Here is a 13,363-nt window from a genome sequence, read left to right on the forward strand (position 1 = left end):
GAAATGAGCAAAGGGTAGTGGAAAGGGAGGTGGGCAGGGGGATGGGGTGACTGGGTAATGGGCACTGAGGGGGGCACTTGGCAGGATGAGCACTGGGTGTCATGCTATATATTGGCAAATTGAACTCCAATAAAAAAAAAAAAAAAAAAAAGGCAGAGCCAAATCCAAACAAATTGAAGCCAGGTGCTCCAGAGCCCCTACTCTAACCGCTGGGCTAGGCACGCAAAGGGAAACCTGATTCTGAAAAATCTGTTCTTCCTTCTGTTTTGCCAGAGTGGAGCTGAAGCTGGGAAGTAATCAAATACTGAACCAACCAACACTTTTGTATGCCAGTGTGCCAGGTGCAGACATCACCCAGAGGGCGCATGTTTCCTGGCAATGTCTATTCTCTGAGAGTGCAGTCTGCACCCCCACTTTCCTGCCCACTTCTAAGGGGGAGGTGCCCCTCACACCAGCACACGACAGTCCCTGGCAGGGGCCACCCAGCATGCCGGAATCATGGGCCTAGGAAGTGTGTCCTTTGAAGGAAACCCAGATGATTCTGTCTCTGAAAATCCCTGCTAATTTTTTTTAATGCAATGTCTACTTCATGTATATTTTGAGGGTAGAAAATTGCAGAGGTTCTGTTCACTGTTCTCATTTCTGTTCCTCCTCCTCCCCTGGCAAATGCATAATCGCTGTTTGGAAACTTTTATAAAGGAAGCGGTTGACTTTGCAGCCCATACAAGTGCAGGTGACAAGAGCTTCTGGTCAAAATGATTCAGCAAGAAACCATCCCGACCCGCACCTCCCCCATCAACCCACCCCACCCCCGCCCCCAAGCAGCACCCAGCCCCAGCGCGGCCGGCCCCTCCCGGCTCTCCAGCGCAGCCCTGGCCGCAGGCCCCAGCAGGCCCCAGCAGGCCCCAGCACCGACCCGTGGGCCCTCCGCTCCCTCCGCTCCCTCGGCTCGCAGCCATGCGGCAGGACGGGCAGCTGCTGCTAGCCGTGTGCGGCCTGCTTTGGAGCACCACCACCGGGGGCCCTCCTGCAGGTAAGAGCAGGCTCTCCCTGGGGCGCTCCACGCGGCGCTCCCAAGGCAACGTCCCCAGGTTGCCAGTGGTGGGGAGTGGCCTGAGCCTCCTGCCTGGGTCCCCAAGGCACACTGCTGGCTGGCCTGCCCCAGGTGACCTCGCTGTGGCAGGGGCAGTTGCCTGTGCGGGGCCCAGGGAAGGGGCTCTGGGACCTGCCTGGTGGCAGGGGCGACAGAAGCCTACTTTCTCCCCACCCCAGCCCTGTTCCCGAGGCTTACACAGGGCCCGGGAACCTTCGGTCCCAGGAAGGCTCCCCTGTGGCCCCCCATGCCGAGGGCTCTGGGAGGCCCGCGGTTTGTCCGTCTCTATCTGACGTCTGCCCTTCCTGCCCACAGACGGCTGTCCTGTGACTTAGGCTAAGTCCCCAGAGCCTAAGGATCAGATGCTTCCTGCCCACCCACCCAAAGCTGGGGGACAAGAGGAGGGAGGGTGCTGTGGCTGTGCTCCAGGAAACTGAGGCACAAGGACACTGGGTGTCCTGCCCAAGTTAGACAACCCAGGAACACCTGTCCTCACTAGAGCACAGAGGGGCAAGTGATGCCCTCCCATCACTGGGATCACAGGTGGTGGTTGCTGGTGGAGATGTAGAGAACCCCACCCCACCTCCTTGAACCTCTCAGCTGCTGGAGGGGTCACATGCTCTCATGGAGACACTTGCCTCTGGCCCCTGGATTGTCCCGAGTGGGTGCTGCACTTGGCCATCACAGGGAAAGGACACCCTGCCTCCTCTCTCTCCCCAACCCTCATTCTTTACTCTCATAGTGAAGATACCCCTGCCCTGCCTCATGGAGGCCTCTCTTCAGGATACCACTGTCTTCCTGTGCCCACCCCCATACCCATCCCAGGGGGACAAGTCAGGGGAAGAAGCTGGATGTTCAGAACAGAAAAGCACACTCCTCAAAACCTTAGTGAAGGCTCTCCTGGACACATGTGGAGCCTGCCATCATAACGGCACGGAATTTAATTATTAACACTCACTGTCAACTACTTTGCCAAGTTCCTTCTGTTTGTCTCCGTTTCCTCACCAGAGTGGGAACTGCATGGGGAATACAGAGACAGGTGGCACTGGACAATGGTTAGTGTCCTCTCAAGGGCAGGGCTGCCTCCCTCTGCGGCCACCTACTTCTGGACCAAACCCTCTCCAGTCCATGCCCACATCAGAGCACCTGCCCCATCGGAAGGTGGCGGAGACAGGCTCTCCCCGAGGCAGCAGCCCTCCCCTGCTGCTCTCAGACCTGCTCTCTGCCACTGAGAACCAGCTACAGAGTCCAGGGCCCACATTCACATGCAGAGACCCTTGGGGTACCACAGACTCCTCAAATCTACTAGCTGTGGAACCTGCAGCCTCCCTTAGCTGCAGGGTCCTCATCCATGAGATGATGGACGGTCCTCAGCACCCTTGGGCCTTGAAGAGGTCTGCCGGCAGTGGCCTATAGAAAGCATTCTCGCTGGGCTTGGGGTGCTTGGGAGCCACTTGCCCACATCCCTGCTCCAAGTATCTGCCACACTGGTAGCCTTCCCCCACACCCTACCTCTGCCCCTCCGAGGCAATCCCTTCTGGTGCTTCCTTCATTTGACAGATGCGGACCCCAGCAAGGGCCTGAGAAAGAGGGGCTTGGAGGCCCCTCTGGTGGTTGAAAAGAGATGGGAGCTCAGCCCAGAGCCAACTCTGTCCCCATGGCTCCCACAGCCTTTCCCTTCCCTCCTCTGAGAAGAGACCCCAGTGCCTTCCCGTGGTAGGGGGGCAACAGAGCCCCTGATAGTGGTGCCCTCTGGGCATATGAACCTCCCCATGCCCAGATGCTAAACTGCACTCATCTAAATGCAGAGCCCCGTGGCATCTTCCCTCCCTAAGCCCGTCAGGATTTCGGAAGTTGCCACATCAGTGTCCTCAGCCCTTTTATGTTCGTTGAAACCTTAAAGTCCTTCTTTCTCAACCTGTTACCTTCCCTGGGAAGCTCCACTGGGCTGTCCTGTCACACCCTGCCCCCTTCCCCTGCCCCCAGCCAATCTTGCAGTGGCCCATCTTCTCATTACAGGCCTTTACAATTAGTTGAACCTGGTTTAAACTCACCCTGCACTCTTCTGGGGTCCCAGTGTCTCCCCTGTAGAATGGGGATGCACACTTCCCCAAGAGTAGTGACAAGAAAGGAACAGCTCTAACTGTCCTGCTCCCCAGACTTCCACTGTGCAGCACATGCCCCAGACCACTCCCTCCATCCCTGAGGACAGCCCACGCCCCCCTAGTGGGGTTGGGACTGACCCCTGGCAGGGTCCCTGGGCCAACCAGCCCATGGTGTCTACTCAGCACCCACTTGGTGGCTTCCATTCTTTCCTGAAGGAGCTTCTTTGGGATGTTTATTCTCCAGGAGAAGGGTTTCCCTGCTGATTTCTCTTGAAGAATCCTAAAAGTAGATTTCACTTCCAACTTTTTAAAAAAAATTAACAGTGGAGCTTTTATTGTTTGTTTAGACAACTGCACTGATGAAGCTTTACTGACATGAAGCCCCATTTTAGGAAAACATGTAGTCAGATAAAAATAAACCAACTTAAGTACTTTCCCTAAACTTTTGGTAACATTATTAAAATCCTTAGGAAGTGACATGGGTTCCAACGAGATACGCATCTGAGATTCAGCCTCACCTACTTTCACTTCATTTTTTTTAAAGATTTTATTTATTTATCATGAGACACACAGAGAGAGGTAGAGACACAGACAGGGGGAGAAGTGGGCTCCCTGCAGGGAGCCCGATGTGGGACTCGATCTCAGGACCCTGGGGTCATGCCCTAAGTCCAAGGCAGACGCTCAACCACTGAGTCACCCAGGTGCCCCCCTTTTTTGAAAGAGAGACTGTGAGAGGGGCTGAGGGAGAGCAAGAGAACCCCAAGCAGAATCCCCCTTCAGCAGGGAGCCCAAGTTGGGGCTCCTTCTCATGACCTGAGCTGAAACCAAGAGTCAAACGCTTAACCAACTGAGCCACCCAGGCTCCCCTTTCATTTCATTTTTAATCTTGTTCAATTCAAGCTAAATTACATTTAATACATTTTATTTTAAAAGTCATTAACAGTGGTTACTAAGAGTGATTTCTAATTTGGGATACTAAGAGTGATAACTAATTTTGTTATACTTTTCTGTATTTCTCAGATCTCCTACCAAAACAGGTAAGCTTGTAATCAGAAAAACCAATAAAGGTAATTTATACAAAGCAAAAAATAAAAGCTATCTTGATCCCCAGTAGGGAAAGGAGGGGATCCTCTACTCTGACAGCAGGAATACACTAGAGGTCCCATCGCCTTCTGTGAAGGTGGCTTCTTTCTTCTCTGCCATCACTACAGTGAGGAGCAGAAACCAAGCTTGCAGTTGTTTGTCCAGATGGTTTTTTTTTTTTTCAACTATAAATCACACTCATCTTGGTGTGGCAAGCCGGCACAGGTGCTGGAGGAGCAGCCCTTGGGCCAGCCCCTCACTCCTCATGTTAAGGCATCTGTGCACCAAGGCCAGGAGACCCCCGTGCCCCCACTTACAACAGAGCCACGTGGGTAGTTGGGGAAATGCAGGTTCCAGGGCCCAACCCATCCCAAGAGCCCAGCTGCTAGCACTCAAGGAACACAAGCAGCTTTCCTTGTTTCCATCTCTGGAGACTCTAAGCAAAGACTCTCCTAGGGAGGGCTGGACTCTCACACAGGAGAATCCCAGTGCTGGTCAGGGACAGAGCTGTGAGGGAAACCAGCAGATAGCCATGACTGCCCATGTTGAAAAGGGTACGAACAATATGCTGTTTTCATTGGGGACAGAGGACCAGGTCGTGGGGCTGTTGAAGCTGAGGGAGGCTTGCCGAAGAATCATGAGCTTAGTCTTGATGTTTTGGCTTTGAGCCCAAGGAACCAGCTGGGGGAGACCCATTTGCCACGTAGGGCCCTGCTGGGTCAGGCTGGCCCTCCCCAGACCGCAGGACACCCTCCAGGGTCACAGAACGCACACAGACCCATGCCTTCTCTGCCCACTCTCAGTGCTCCGTCTGCTGTACCACACACAGGGGACACAAGACCACCCAGCCAGGTGCCCCCAGCCCTGTCCTGGTTCTCACCATCGCAGGGGCACGGCACACAAGGCGCCACCCTGCTAGGCAGTTCCCTAGCCTTGCCAGTCCACTGGCCCTATCTGACCCTACCCCCCATATCAGTGACGGGTATTTCCCTCAGCCCCCTCTGTCAGCCCCCATGAGTGGGGGATTCCTTGTCCCCAGTGGGACATCCCAGTGCAGGTTCTGTTAAAGCTCCCATGTCCTGTTGAATTCATGCTGCCAGCTTCCTCCCCTAAAGTGGAGATTTCTTCCCCAGGAACAGCTGGTATCTTGCCTCCTCCAAAGCCTGCATGCTTGTCACCTTTACTTTCCACCCCCCAGACAGACTGGGGTGTCTCTCAGGAGGGGACAGGGCAGGGTGGGCACAAGTCAGCACCAATATTCTCCCCTTACATATGCTCAGCCCGGAAGCCAGGTTACCACTGCCACTACCCACACACCCCGAGTCTCCACTTCCTGCTGCCTCAGCACCTCTGCCTTGTGCTAAACCCAGACTGAACACTAATGCATGCATAAAAGTATACCCTCACAGCAGAGAGAAGTCCCAGGGCAGTGCAGTCCCATGGGGCCCTCTGCAAGGACAAGGCGTCCCTACCTGCACTGGCCGCCACGACCACGAGTGGCTCCCAAGCACCTGGGATGGGCCGTGCCAGTGAAGACCTTGCCCTTCACATTGTTTTAGTTAATGAAATAAAGCGGCTCAGCTCTGGATCAACTCTGGCACGCTAACGTTTCAGGAACATCTGGGAGAATGTCTTCATCAAGAGAAGCAGTTTACAAATCTAAAAACCCTCTTCCCCTTCTCTCTCCCCCCAGTTTAATTCCTCCCTCCAAAACTTTGACTTTTTGTTATTTTTTAAAAGATTTTATTTATTTATTTGAGACAGAGACAGAGCACAAGCAGGGAGAGGAGGAGAGGGAGGAGCAGGGCTCGAAAACAGGACTCTGGGATCATAAGCTAAAGGCATACGCCTAATGGGCTGAGCCATCCAGGTGCCCCTCTTTTTATGTTAATACATCAGTTGTCTACTGTAGAAAAACTGACCGAAACATAAATTCACCATGAGTCTCCAACCAGAGAAGGCCATCATTCACTTGTTGCTATGTGGGAAAGTGGGGCTTTTCGCATTCCTGTTTTCTTACTTCATCTGCTGCTCTGGGGTTTCTCTGGCCTATTTCTTTACTGGAACATGAGCTCCAGCGAACATAGGCCTCTACACCCCCTGAGCCTGCAGGATGAGGGGGGCTCCCGAAGTGCCAGTGAGTGAGCTGGACAGAGGAATGAAGTCAGGTTCTCCTTCAGGGGGCCTTGGGGTGTGGCCAGACTCTGCTTCTCTGGGGCCTGGGAGCAGAGTGTAGAGGGAAGAGGAAGGGTATGAGGAACCCTGGTTCTGCCTGGCTCTGTCAGACACCGGAGGACCCAAGTGCTGGGGAAGAGGGCCCTCATGTTGCTGACCCAGCTTTTATCCAAATATGGGCCTCCTCCGAATAGGGAGAGCATGGAAGGATGAAAGAGAACCACTCATCCCTCTGTCCACCACGTGCCAGCTCTGCCATGGAGCTGTGCGGGGTGAAGTTGCCCAGGCCTGACCCCCATCCTCATACTTGCACCCAGAACAGCATGGAGTCAGCACGTGAGGGGCATTAGGTGCTTTACTGCTGCCAGGTGCTGGGGCCTCCTGCAAGGGTGTCCCTGGGAGCTGGGGCCCCCTGGCAGGCCAACCTAGAGCCTGGAAGCTGGGCGGATTCTGACAAGAACCACTGAAGCAGAGGACGGCACCAGCATGCTCACAGTGAGAGGGCAGGATGGGCCTCTGGGCACTTCTGCATGGCCCACTCATTGAGGCCACACTGATGGGCTGGGTCCGGATGACAGCGGCCTCAAAGGCCAACCGGGATGCCTTCCTCCAACCCTTGGAGCCGCATCCTATCCAGAGGCTCCACCACCTGAAGACATGTTCAGGTTTTCTTTAACACGTTAGAAATGACCCTGGGTTCCGAAAAAGACTATGTGGTAGGCACAGTAAGATGGGACTACGCAATTCATCACTGTACCACCCACTGTGCCTTGTCCTCAGCTCTTAGTAGGGAGCAACCATGGGGAGGCACAACAAAGACACTGCGGGGTGTGGGGCATGGGTGGCTGGTTGAGAGGTAGGGCGATGGCCAGGGGCCATACCGGGAGCAGGAGAACCAAGGTGTGAGGTGCAACCTACTAAAAGCAATGTTCTTGTCTGGTTCTGTGCTTCTCTGTTTCAGAGTTTTGTTCCCAGATCCTTAGCTCTGATGTGAAGCCAGGATTTCCCAAAACAATAAACCCTCATGATCCCGGAGTCCTCCAAGCAGCCAGACACAGCGTTGAAAGGTTCAACAACTGTACAAATGACATCTTCTTGTTCAAGGAGTCCCACATCAGCAGGGCCCTGGTCCAGGTGAGGGCCAGGGACACCCCTAGAGGCCAGGCTGCAGTGGCTCCCATCTTACCAGGGACCAACCCACTTAGTGCCCATCCACCTAGGACTCAGGCCCAGGCTGGGATGGGGACAGCAGCGGCCACAAACAGTCCATGAGTGGCCAGAGCCAGAGGCACCCAGGGCACATCTAGAAGGTCCAGAGCCACCTCTTAGGAAAGCATGCCTCTCCCGGGCCATCAGCACACCTGGAACTGAACCCAGGAGGGCAGGGCAGGAGAGGGCCTCTGCAGCTGGGTGAGCTGTGGGCGGGGGTGGGGGTGGGAGTGGGGTGGGGAAGCAGCATGCTGGCCCACAGGAACCCCTGGCACCGCCTGTCAGAGTCCCCACCCTGCACCGCAGCCACGGAGGACCTCTTGTCGTTCTCCGTCTGGGCCCCATCATCAGAGCTTTGCCCAGACCTCTCCCCCTTCCCCACATAACTCCCTCAGGAAAGATGGGTGAGGTGTCCCATTCTAATGCTAATAATTTTTACACATACTGATATTGGTTACCTCTGTGTAACAGGATTATTGGAAATTCTTATAATCCTTATTCTTTTCAAAAACTGCAAACTTTTTTTAAGAGCAGCCTATTTTTATGATTAGGCAGCATGTTGTAGAAAGGCAGGTTGGTGTGTGTGAGCTTGAAAAGCCTATTTCCCATGGAAATCGCCAGTGTCCTGTCTCCAGGGACTCGGCCCCAGGGGCCGTGGGATGATCCAGAGCCAGGTTTGCACCTCCTACAGGAACACAAGCCCCTGATGCTGTGCCAGGGCTCAAGGGCCAATGAGCGGGGGGGTAGGGTGTTACCCCTCAGTGATACTGGGGATTACTTTATTTCATCTGGTACTTGTACAGTCGAGGCTTTATTGAGAGACCACAAATGACAATCAACCAGGTTGCTGGTTCCACATGCAAGTGGAAAAGGTCTATTCTGAAACTGGGAGAAAAACAACCGACCACCGTTGGGGGGTAGGGTGGGGCAAGGGAGCAGGGCAGGGGGTACAGCAGGGCAGCACAAGCCACAGGTGGATGTTGGGCCTGGAGGGAACATCACCTCACCCTGGTGAGGCACAGGGGTCGGCCCTGCTCATGGAGAATTCTGGGTGGGAAGGAAATGTCCTGAGGACAGACACAGAGCCCCAGGCTCACCTGGGGACCAAGAACTGGAGCCATGAGCAGGAAGGACATGAGTGGGTAAGAAAGGAAGGGGGGACCGGGGACCCAGCAGCGGCTTCCCTCCCGGTTCTCTAAGTCCCAGACAGGCCTCCACACCCTCGGCCCATCAGGGGGGATATCCCAGCATCTCTGCCCCCTGCCTCCATGCCTCCTCCTGCTGGTGGAGGAGCAGCCACCCTAGCCACCCTGCTGTCCTGGACCAAGTAACACAGGTAGGGCCCTTTCTCCCCTTAGATCGTGAAGGGCCTGAGGTACATGCTGGACATGAAGATTGGCAGAACTTCTTGCAAGAAGACCCAGCACCCTAGTCTAGACAACTGTGACTTCCAGACCAACCAAACTTTAAAACAGGTAAAGCAAAGGGGTCTCACCTCCCTACACCCACTCCCCAGGGCTTTAGGAGACATCCCGTTATCACCTCCCTGCCTGCAAGGTTCCAGGTCTCACCGACAGCATCCGTGCAGTACCCACGGACCAGGGGCACACCCCACATGCTGGGATGGGGCAGGGGACGTTAGAACAAAAACAGCTTCCAGAGAGTTCACAAGCTACAGACACACTCAGGGAGAGAGCAATGCGACAAAGCTTAGTTTGCAAATGAAAGTGAAAAGCATATATTCCCAGATCTCTCTCTCTCAACTTCTCTATAGAGGTGAAATTTTCCAAAATACCAACTTGGGGTGGGAGGGCCATCATCAGGAAGAGGTGCATGCACACAGGCCCCAGCAGCGGCTCAGGGGACTCAGCCCCTGCAGAGCGGGGCAGGAGGGCCCCAGCAACAGAAGAGTCTTAGCGTGCCCCTCTTTGTTTCAGACTTTCAGTTGCTACACTGAAGTGTGGGTCATCCCCTGGCTCCAGAGGTTCGAGGTGCCCCTGCTCCACTGTCACTGACTCCTGCCTCTCAGCCAGGGGCACCTGTGCTCTGGACCATGCTCCGTCATAGCTCCGCCCTGGCTGTCACAGGCCCTCGGACTTTCTGGAAGTGGTATCTCCCCAGGGAGCAGAATGGAAGTGCCCATGGATACACTGCAGAACAGCTGGGGTGGAAGACCGACACTGCCTGGGATTATGTTATGTATTTCACATTTTCTTCTAAATCTAATTTCACTAATGCTCTGATGGGAATTTATCAGATTCCGGACCCCTGAGGGAGGCGTTTTCCTGTGCCCTCCCACCTGACTACCCGGTGGTCCCACATACAGCAGTGAAAGCCCAGAGATCTACAGCACTGGGCACGGGGATCAGGTCAGCTGTTATGCATCTGGACTTTTGAGGATGAATAAAATTATGAATAAATATGAAGAACTGACCAATCTCAAAGCAACAGCTATTGCTTTTGCCTGTTAAAGGGACAGTCGGGAAGGCAAGGTGAGTGTTGTGAGGGATCCCCCTCACTGAGTGGTCTAATGACTCCCATAAAGCCCCTTGGAGGCTTTTCCAGCCTTTCACTGCTAGCTAAAAGATACTAAAGACAGAACAGCCAGAAATAGGCCAGCCTGTGTTCACATCATGAACTGGTGGGGCAGGGAGCACCCCACCCAGAAGGCACTCACCTCCAGCTAGGCTTTCTTCTCACCAGGAGCCATACACCCAAGTTCTCTCCACTGCCTTTGAGGCTCAGCACGTGCAGAGATGTCCCCAGGCAGATGGGGTAAAGCAGAGTGCTAGGACCCCCCACACACACACAGCCCCTCAGGAAGGAGGGGCCCAGGTTTCAGGTGTACGTGCCGTGCCTGGGAAGAGGACGAGGAGACTACTGTGGGCTGGCAGGCACTAGCATCCTTGTAAAAGACAGCGCTCGAGCTGGTATTGTTAACAGTGCAAGGCTGGGCCACGGACATGCCCAGGAACCTACAGACAGAGATGGGCTTCACTCAGAGAAGACACTCGGCCTGCTACTGCTCCAGTAGGCCTGGGTTTGAATGCGGAGCCTCTCACTTTGGACTTCTTCCTCTCCAGGCCTCTTCAAACTATAGATTAGTACAAAATCCACTGTTACCTTTTAAAAATGTATGGACTTGGGGCACCTGGGTGGCTCAGTCGGTTAAGCCTCTGACTCTTGATTTCGGCTCAGGTCATGATCTTAGGGTCGTGAGATGGAGCCCAGCTCCACACTCAGCAGGGACTCTGCTTCAGATTCTCTCTCTCCCTTTCTCCCTCCTCCCTTCCTCTTTCTGTCTCTCTAAAATAAATAAGTCTTTAAAAAATATGGTCTTGATAATTCATAGGAAACAAAATCAGTATTAATATGTATAACAATTTAGTATGCAGTTGTAAACTTGATCAGTATGTACAAGCCAAAATGAATTACCCTTTGGCTTCCTTCAGGGAAGAGAGAGCTTTAATTCCAAATATATTCATTCATTTTTGCTGGCTCGAAAAATTTCCTCGTCATTTAATTCAGGGACATTGGTGACAACTATGCCAACTAGGCCACAAGAACTTTATTTGATGATTCTAAAGGCCATCCTTTCATTACGATAAATGAGTTCACCCAGCACTGTTGATCCCATACACACATACACAAGGTGACAGGAGCACCAGGAGTTAGAGCTTCAGAGTCAGATGGGCCTGGGACACAGCTGAAGAGGCAAGACTATGCAGCCAATGAAGGTTGGAACCCATGCTAACTCCCAGTCAGTGCTCATTAACATTTCAATACAGCCCAGAGCACAGGAAGGCCAGGCCTCTCCTTAAAACTTACTTAGGCCTCCAGGCCTGTGAGGCCCATTTGGCCTCACCTGGCCTCAAGGTCAGAAATGAGAATGCACACACAGGTGTGGGGGAGGGTAGCCTCACCGCATTTCTGCTCTGAGCTGAGTTGCATATGAACTCCCCCTTTGCCCAGCCAGGAGCTAGGGCTGACCTTCCCTCTGGGGACAGAGAGGGAAACCTCAATATGAATCTCAAAACTCTCAGTTTTCAACCGTAAATTATGCCCACAATATTCAAAACATCATTTGGGGTCAGGTATCTAAAATCTCTTCCTATAAAGTAAACAGAAATCTTAGAACTAAGGCTAACCAGCTACTGCAGAAGCCAGTTGACCATGTGTCCCCCAATCTCAGGCTTCTGCAAACCTTCTGCAAATCTTCTCTACATGGGGGCCTCGGGCCCTGAACTCTACTTTAAAATACATCAGCTGCTTTATTATTCCCTATCTGCTTTATGTACTATACCTCACAGATGACAATGCTGGACTTTAAATAACTCTTATACCAACCAGTGACACCAGAAGGAAAGGAGCTGAGCCAGTGAGCAAGGGTGGGGCTACTCTGATTTGTGGAAGCCAACAGCTGATGTGCCCTGTCCTCCACCGAGACACATCTACCAACCACACTACCACAGACGTTTTGCTACAGCTTCCTATAGAGCAGGTCCTGTGGGCACGCTGCTTGTTCTATCTATGTTAACTTTGCTCCCCATGAAAGACTGCTCTCCAGACTGAGCACACCAAAATCCAATCTGGGAAGAGACTGGCCAGAGAGCCACCTTGTAGGATTCAAACAGATGAAACAAAATGCCCACATGGTGATGGTATAACTTACCTAGGTAGCAGATATCAACCAGTGACATGAAGTCTAGCATTGCCAACCCAATTTTACCTATTTTAAACTTAGAGCTTCACCCGGACTCAGAGGGAAAGACTCTGACCCAGAGGGAAGCTGTGACATCACCTAATGTTAGTCTCACTGAGAAAATGTAAAAGTTAAGTACCCAGGATTCTAAGACCTACCAGAATCAGGACTGAAGAGAAAAAATAATAAAGGTCTCAAAAACTGAGCAAAACCAGTCAAAATTCTAACAGTCTTGCCCAGAGTGTTCTAGAGCTTTCCCTGGCCATGTCCCATACCTCCTCAGTAGCTATACACAGACCCTCAGGGATTCAGCTCTACTGGCCCTCCTCCAGGTATCCACCCAGCTTAGCCCCTCTTTAGGGTACAAGTGGGCCCCAACAGTGATGAGTGCCCCACCACTGCCACAGGGACCGCTTGTGAAGCTTAAAACCACAATGATGCCAGGCCACTCCAGAAGACTGGGAACCCCAGAGGACTTTTTTTTTTTTTTAAGATTTTATTTATTTATTCATGAGAGACACAGATTGTGAGGCAGAGACATAGGCAGAGGGAGAAGCAGGCTCCCTGCAGGGAGCCCAATGCAGGACTCAATCCCAGGACCCAAGGATTGTGCCCTGAGCCGAATGCAGAGCTCAACTGCTAGCCAGCCAGGTGTCCCACTCCAGGGGACTTGGATGTGTAGCCAAGGTCCAACCCCTGGGCTGGGCAGTGATCATCACAGAGCCGGGTCCTGGGAACACCACCCTGCCTCATCTCCCAGCTTCCCCAGCAGATTCTGAAGTCAGAGTATGGGTCCTGACTCAGCAGTGTGCTGGCACTGTGTGCCCAGGGAGTCTGGGCAAGTCACCCTCACCCCCAGCCTCAGTTCCCCCCTGTAAAACAAGTTTATCTCCTCCCATCAGTAAGAGGTCAGTGTCTGTGAAAACACTTTCTAAACTACAGACCACTCTGCTAATGTATGTTGATGATAAACATCTTAAAACGCAGTACCTGAGT

At 53.1% G+C, this 13,363-nt stretch overlaps 1 protein-coding gene across 2 annotated transcripts; it reads left to right on the forward strand.

Moving 5' to 3' along the window:
* Positions 1-844: 844 nt before the first annotated feature.
* CST7 (cystatin F) lies at positions 845-13,330 on the forward strand. 2 transcript variants are annotated; one of them, XM_055321562.1, is made up of 4 exons: positions 845-1,033; positions 7,418-7,590; positions 9,024-9,140; positions 9,603-13,330. In XM_055321562.1, exons 1-4 carry the CDS (start codon positions 958-960, stop codon positions 9,678-9,680), a joined length of 444 nt encoding a protein of 147 aa, XP_055177537.1. In that variant the 5' UTR covers positions 845-957; the 3' UTR covers positions 9,681-13,330. The 2 variants fall into 2 exon arrangements, with proteins under 2 accessions (XP_055177537.1, XP_055177536.1); XM_055321561.1 differs by having other exon boundaries at positions 9,024-13,330.
* The last annotated feature ends 33 nt before the right edge of the window (positions 13,331-13,363 follow it).

The sequence above is a fragment of the Nyctereutes procyonoides genome, unplaced genomic scaffold, assembly GCF_905146905.1.
Source record: "Nyctereutes procyonoides isolate TBG_1078 unplaced genomic scaffold, NYPRO_anot_genome, whole genome shotgun sequence".
Taxonomy (NCBI): Eukaryota; Metazoa; Chordata; class Mammalia; order Carnivora; family Canidae; genus Nyctereutes; species Nyctereutes procyonoides.

What these genes read in the sequence shown, in the direction of transcription:
- CST7 (XM_055321561.1), top strand. Translation starts at nt 958, where the DNA reads ATGCGGCAGGACGGGCAGCTGCTGCTAGCCGTGTGCGGCCTGCTTTGG. An exon ending in CACCGGGGGCCCTCCTGCAG is followed by an intron (nt 1,034 to 7,417) that starts GTAAGAGCAGGC and finishes TCTCTGTTTCAG; the next exon opens with AGTTTTGTTCCCAGATCCTT. An exon ending in TCAGCAGGGCCCTGGTCCAG is followed by an intron (nt 7,591 to 9,023) that starts GTGAGGGCCAGG and finishes TTCTCCCCTTAG; the next exon opens with ATCGTGAAGGGCCTGAGGTA.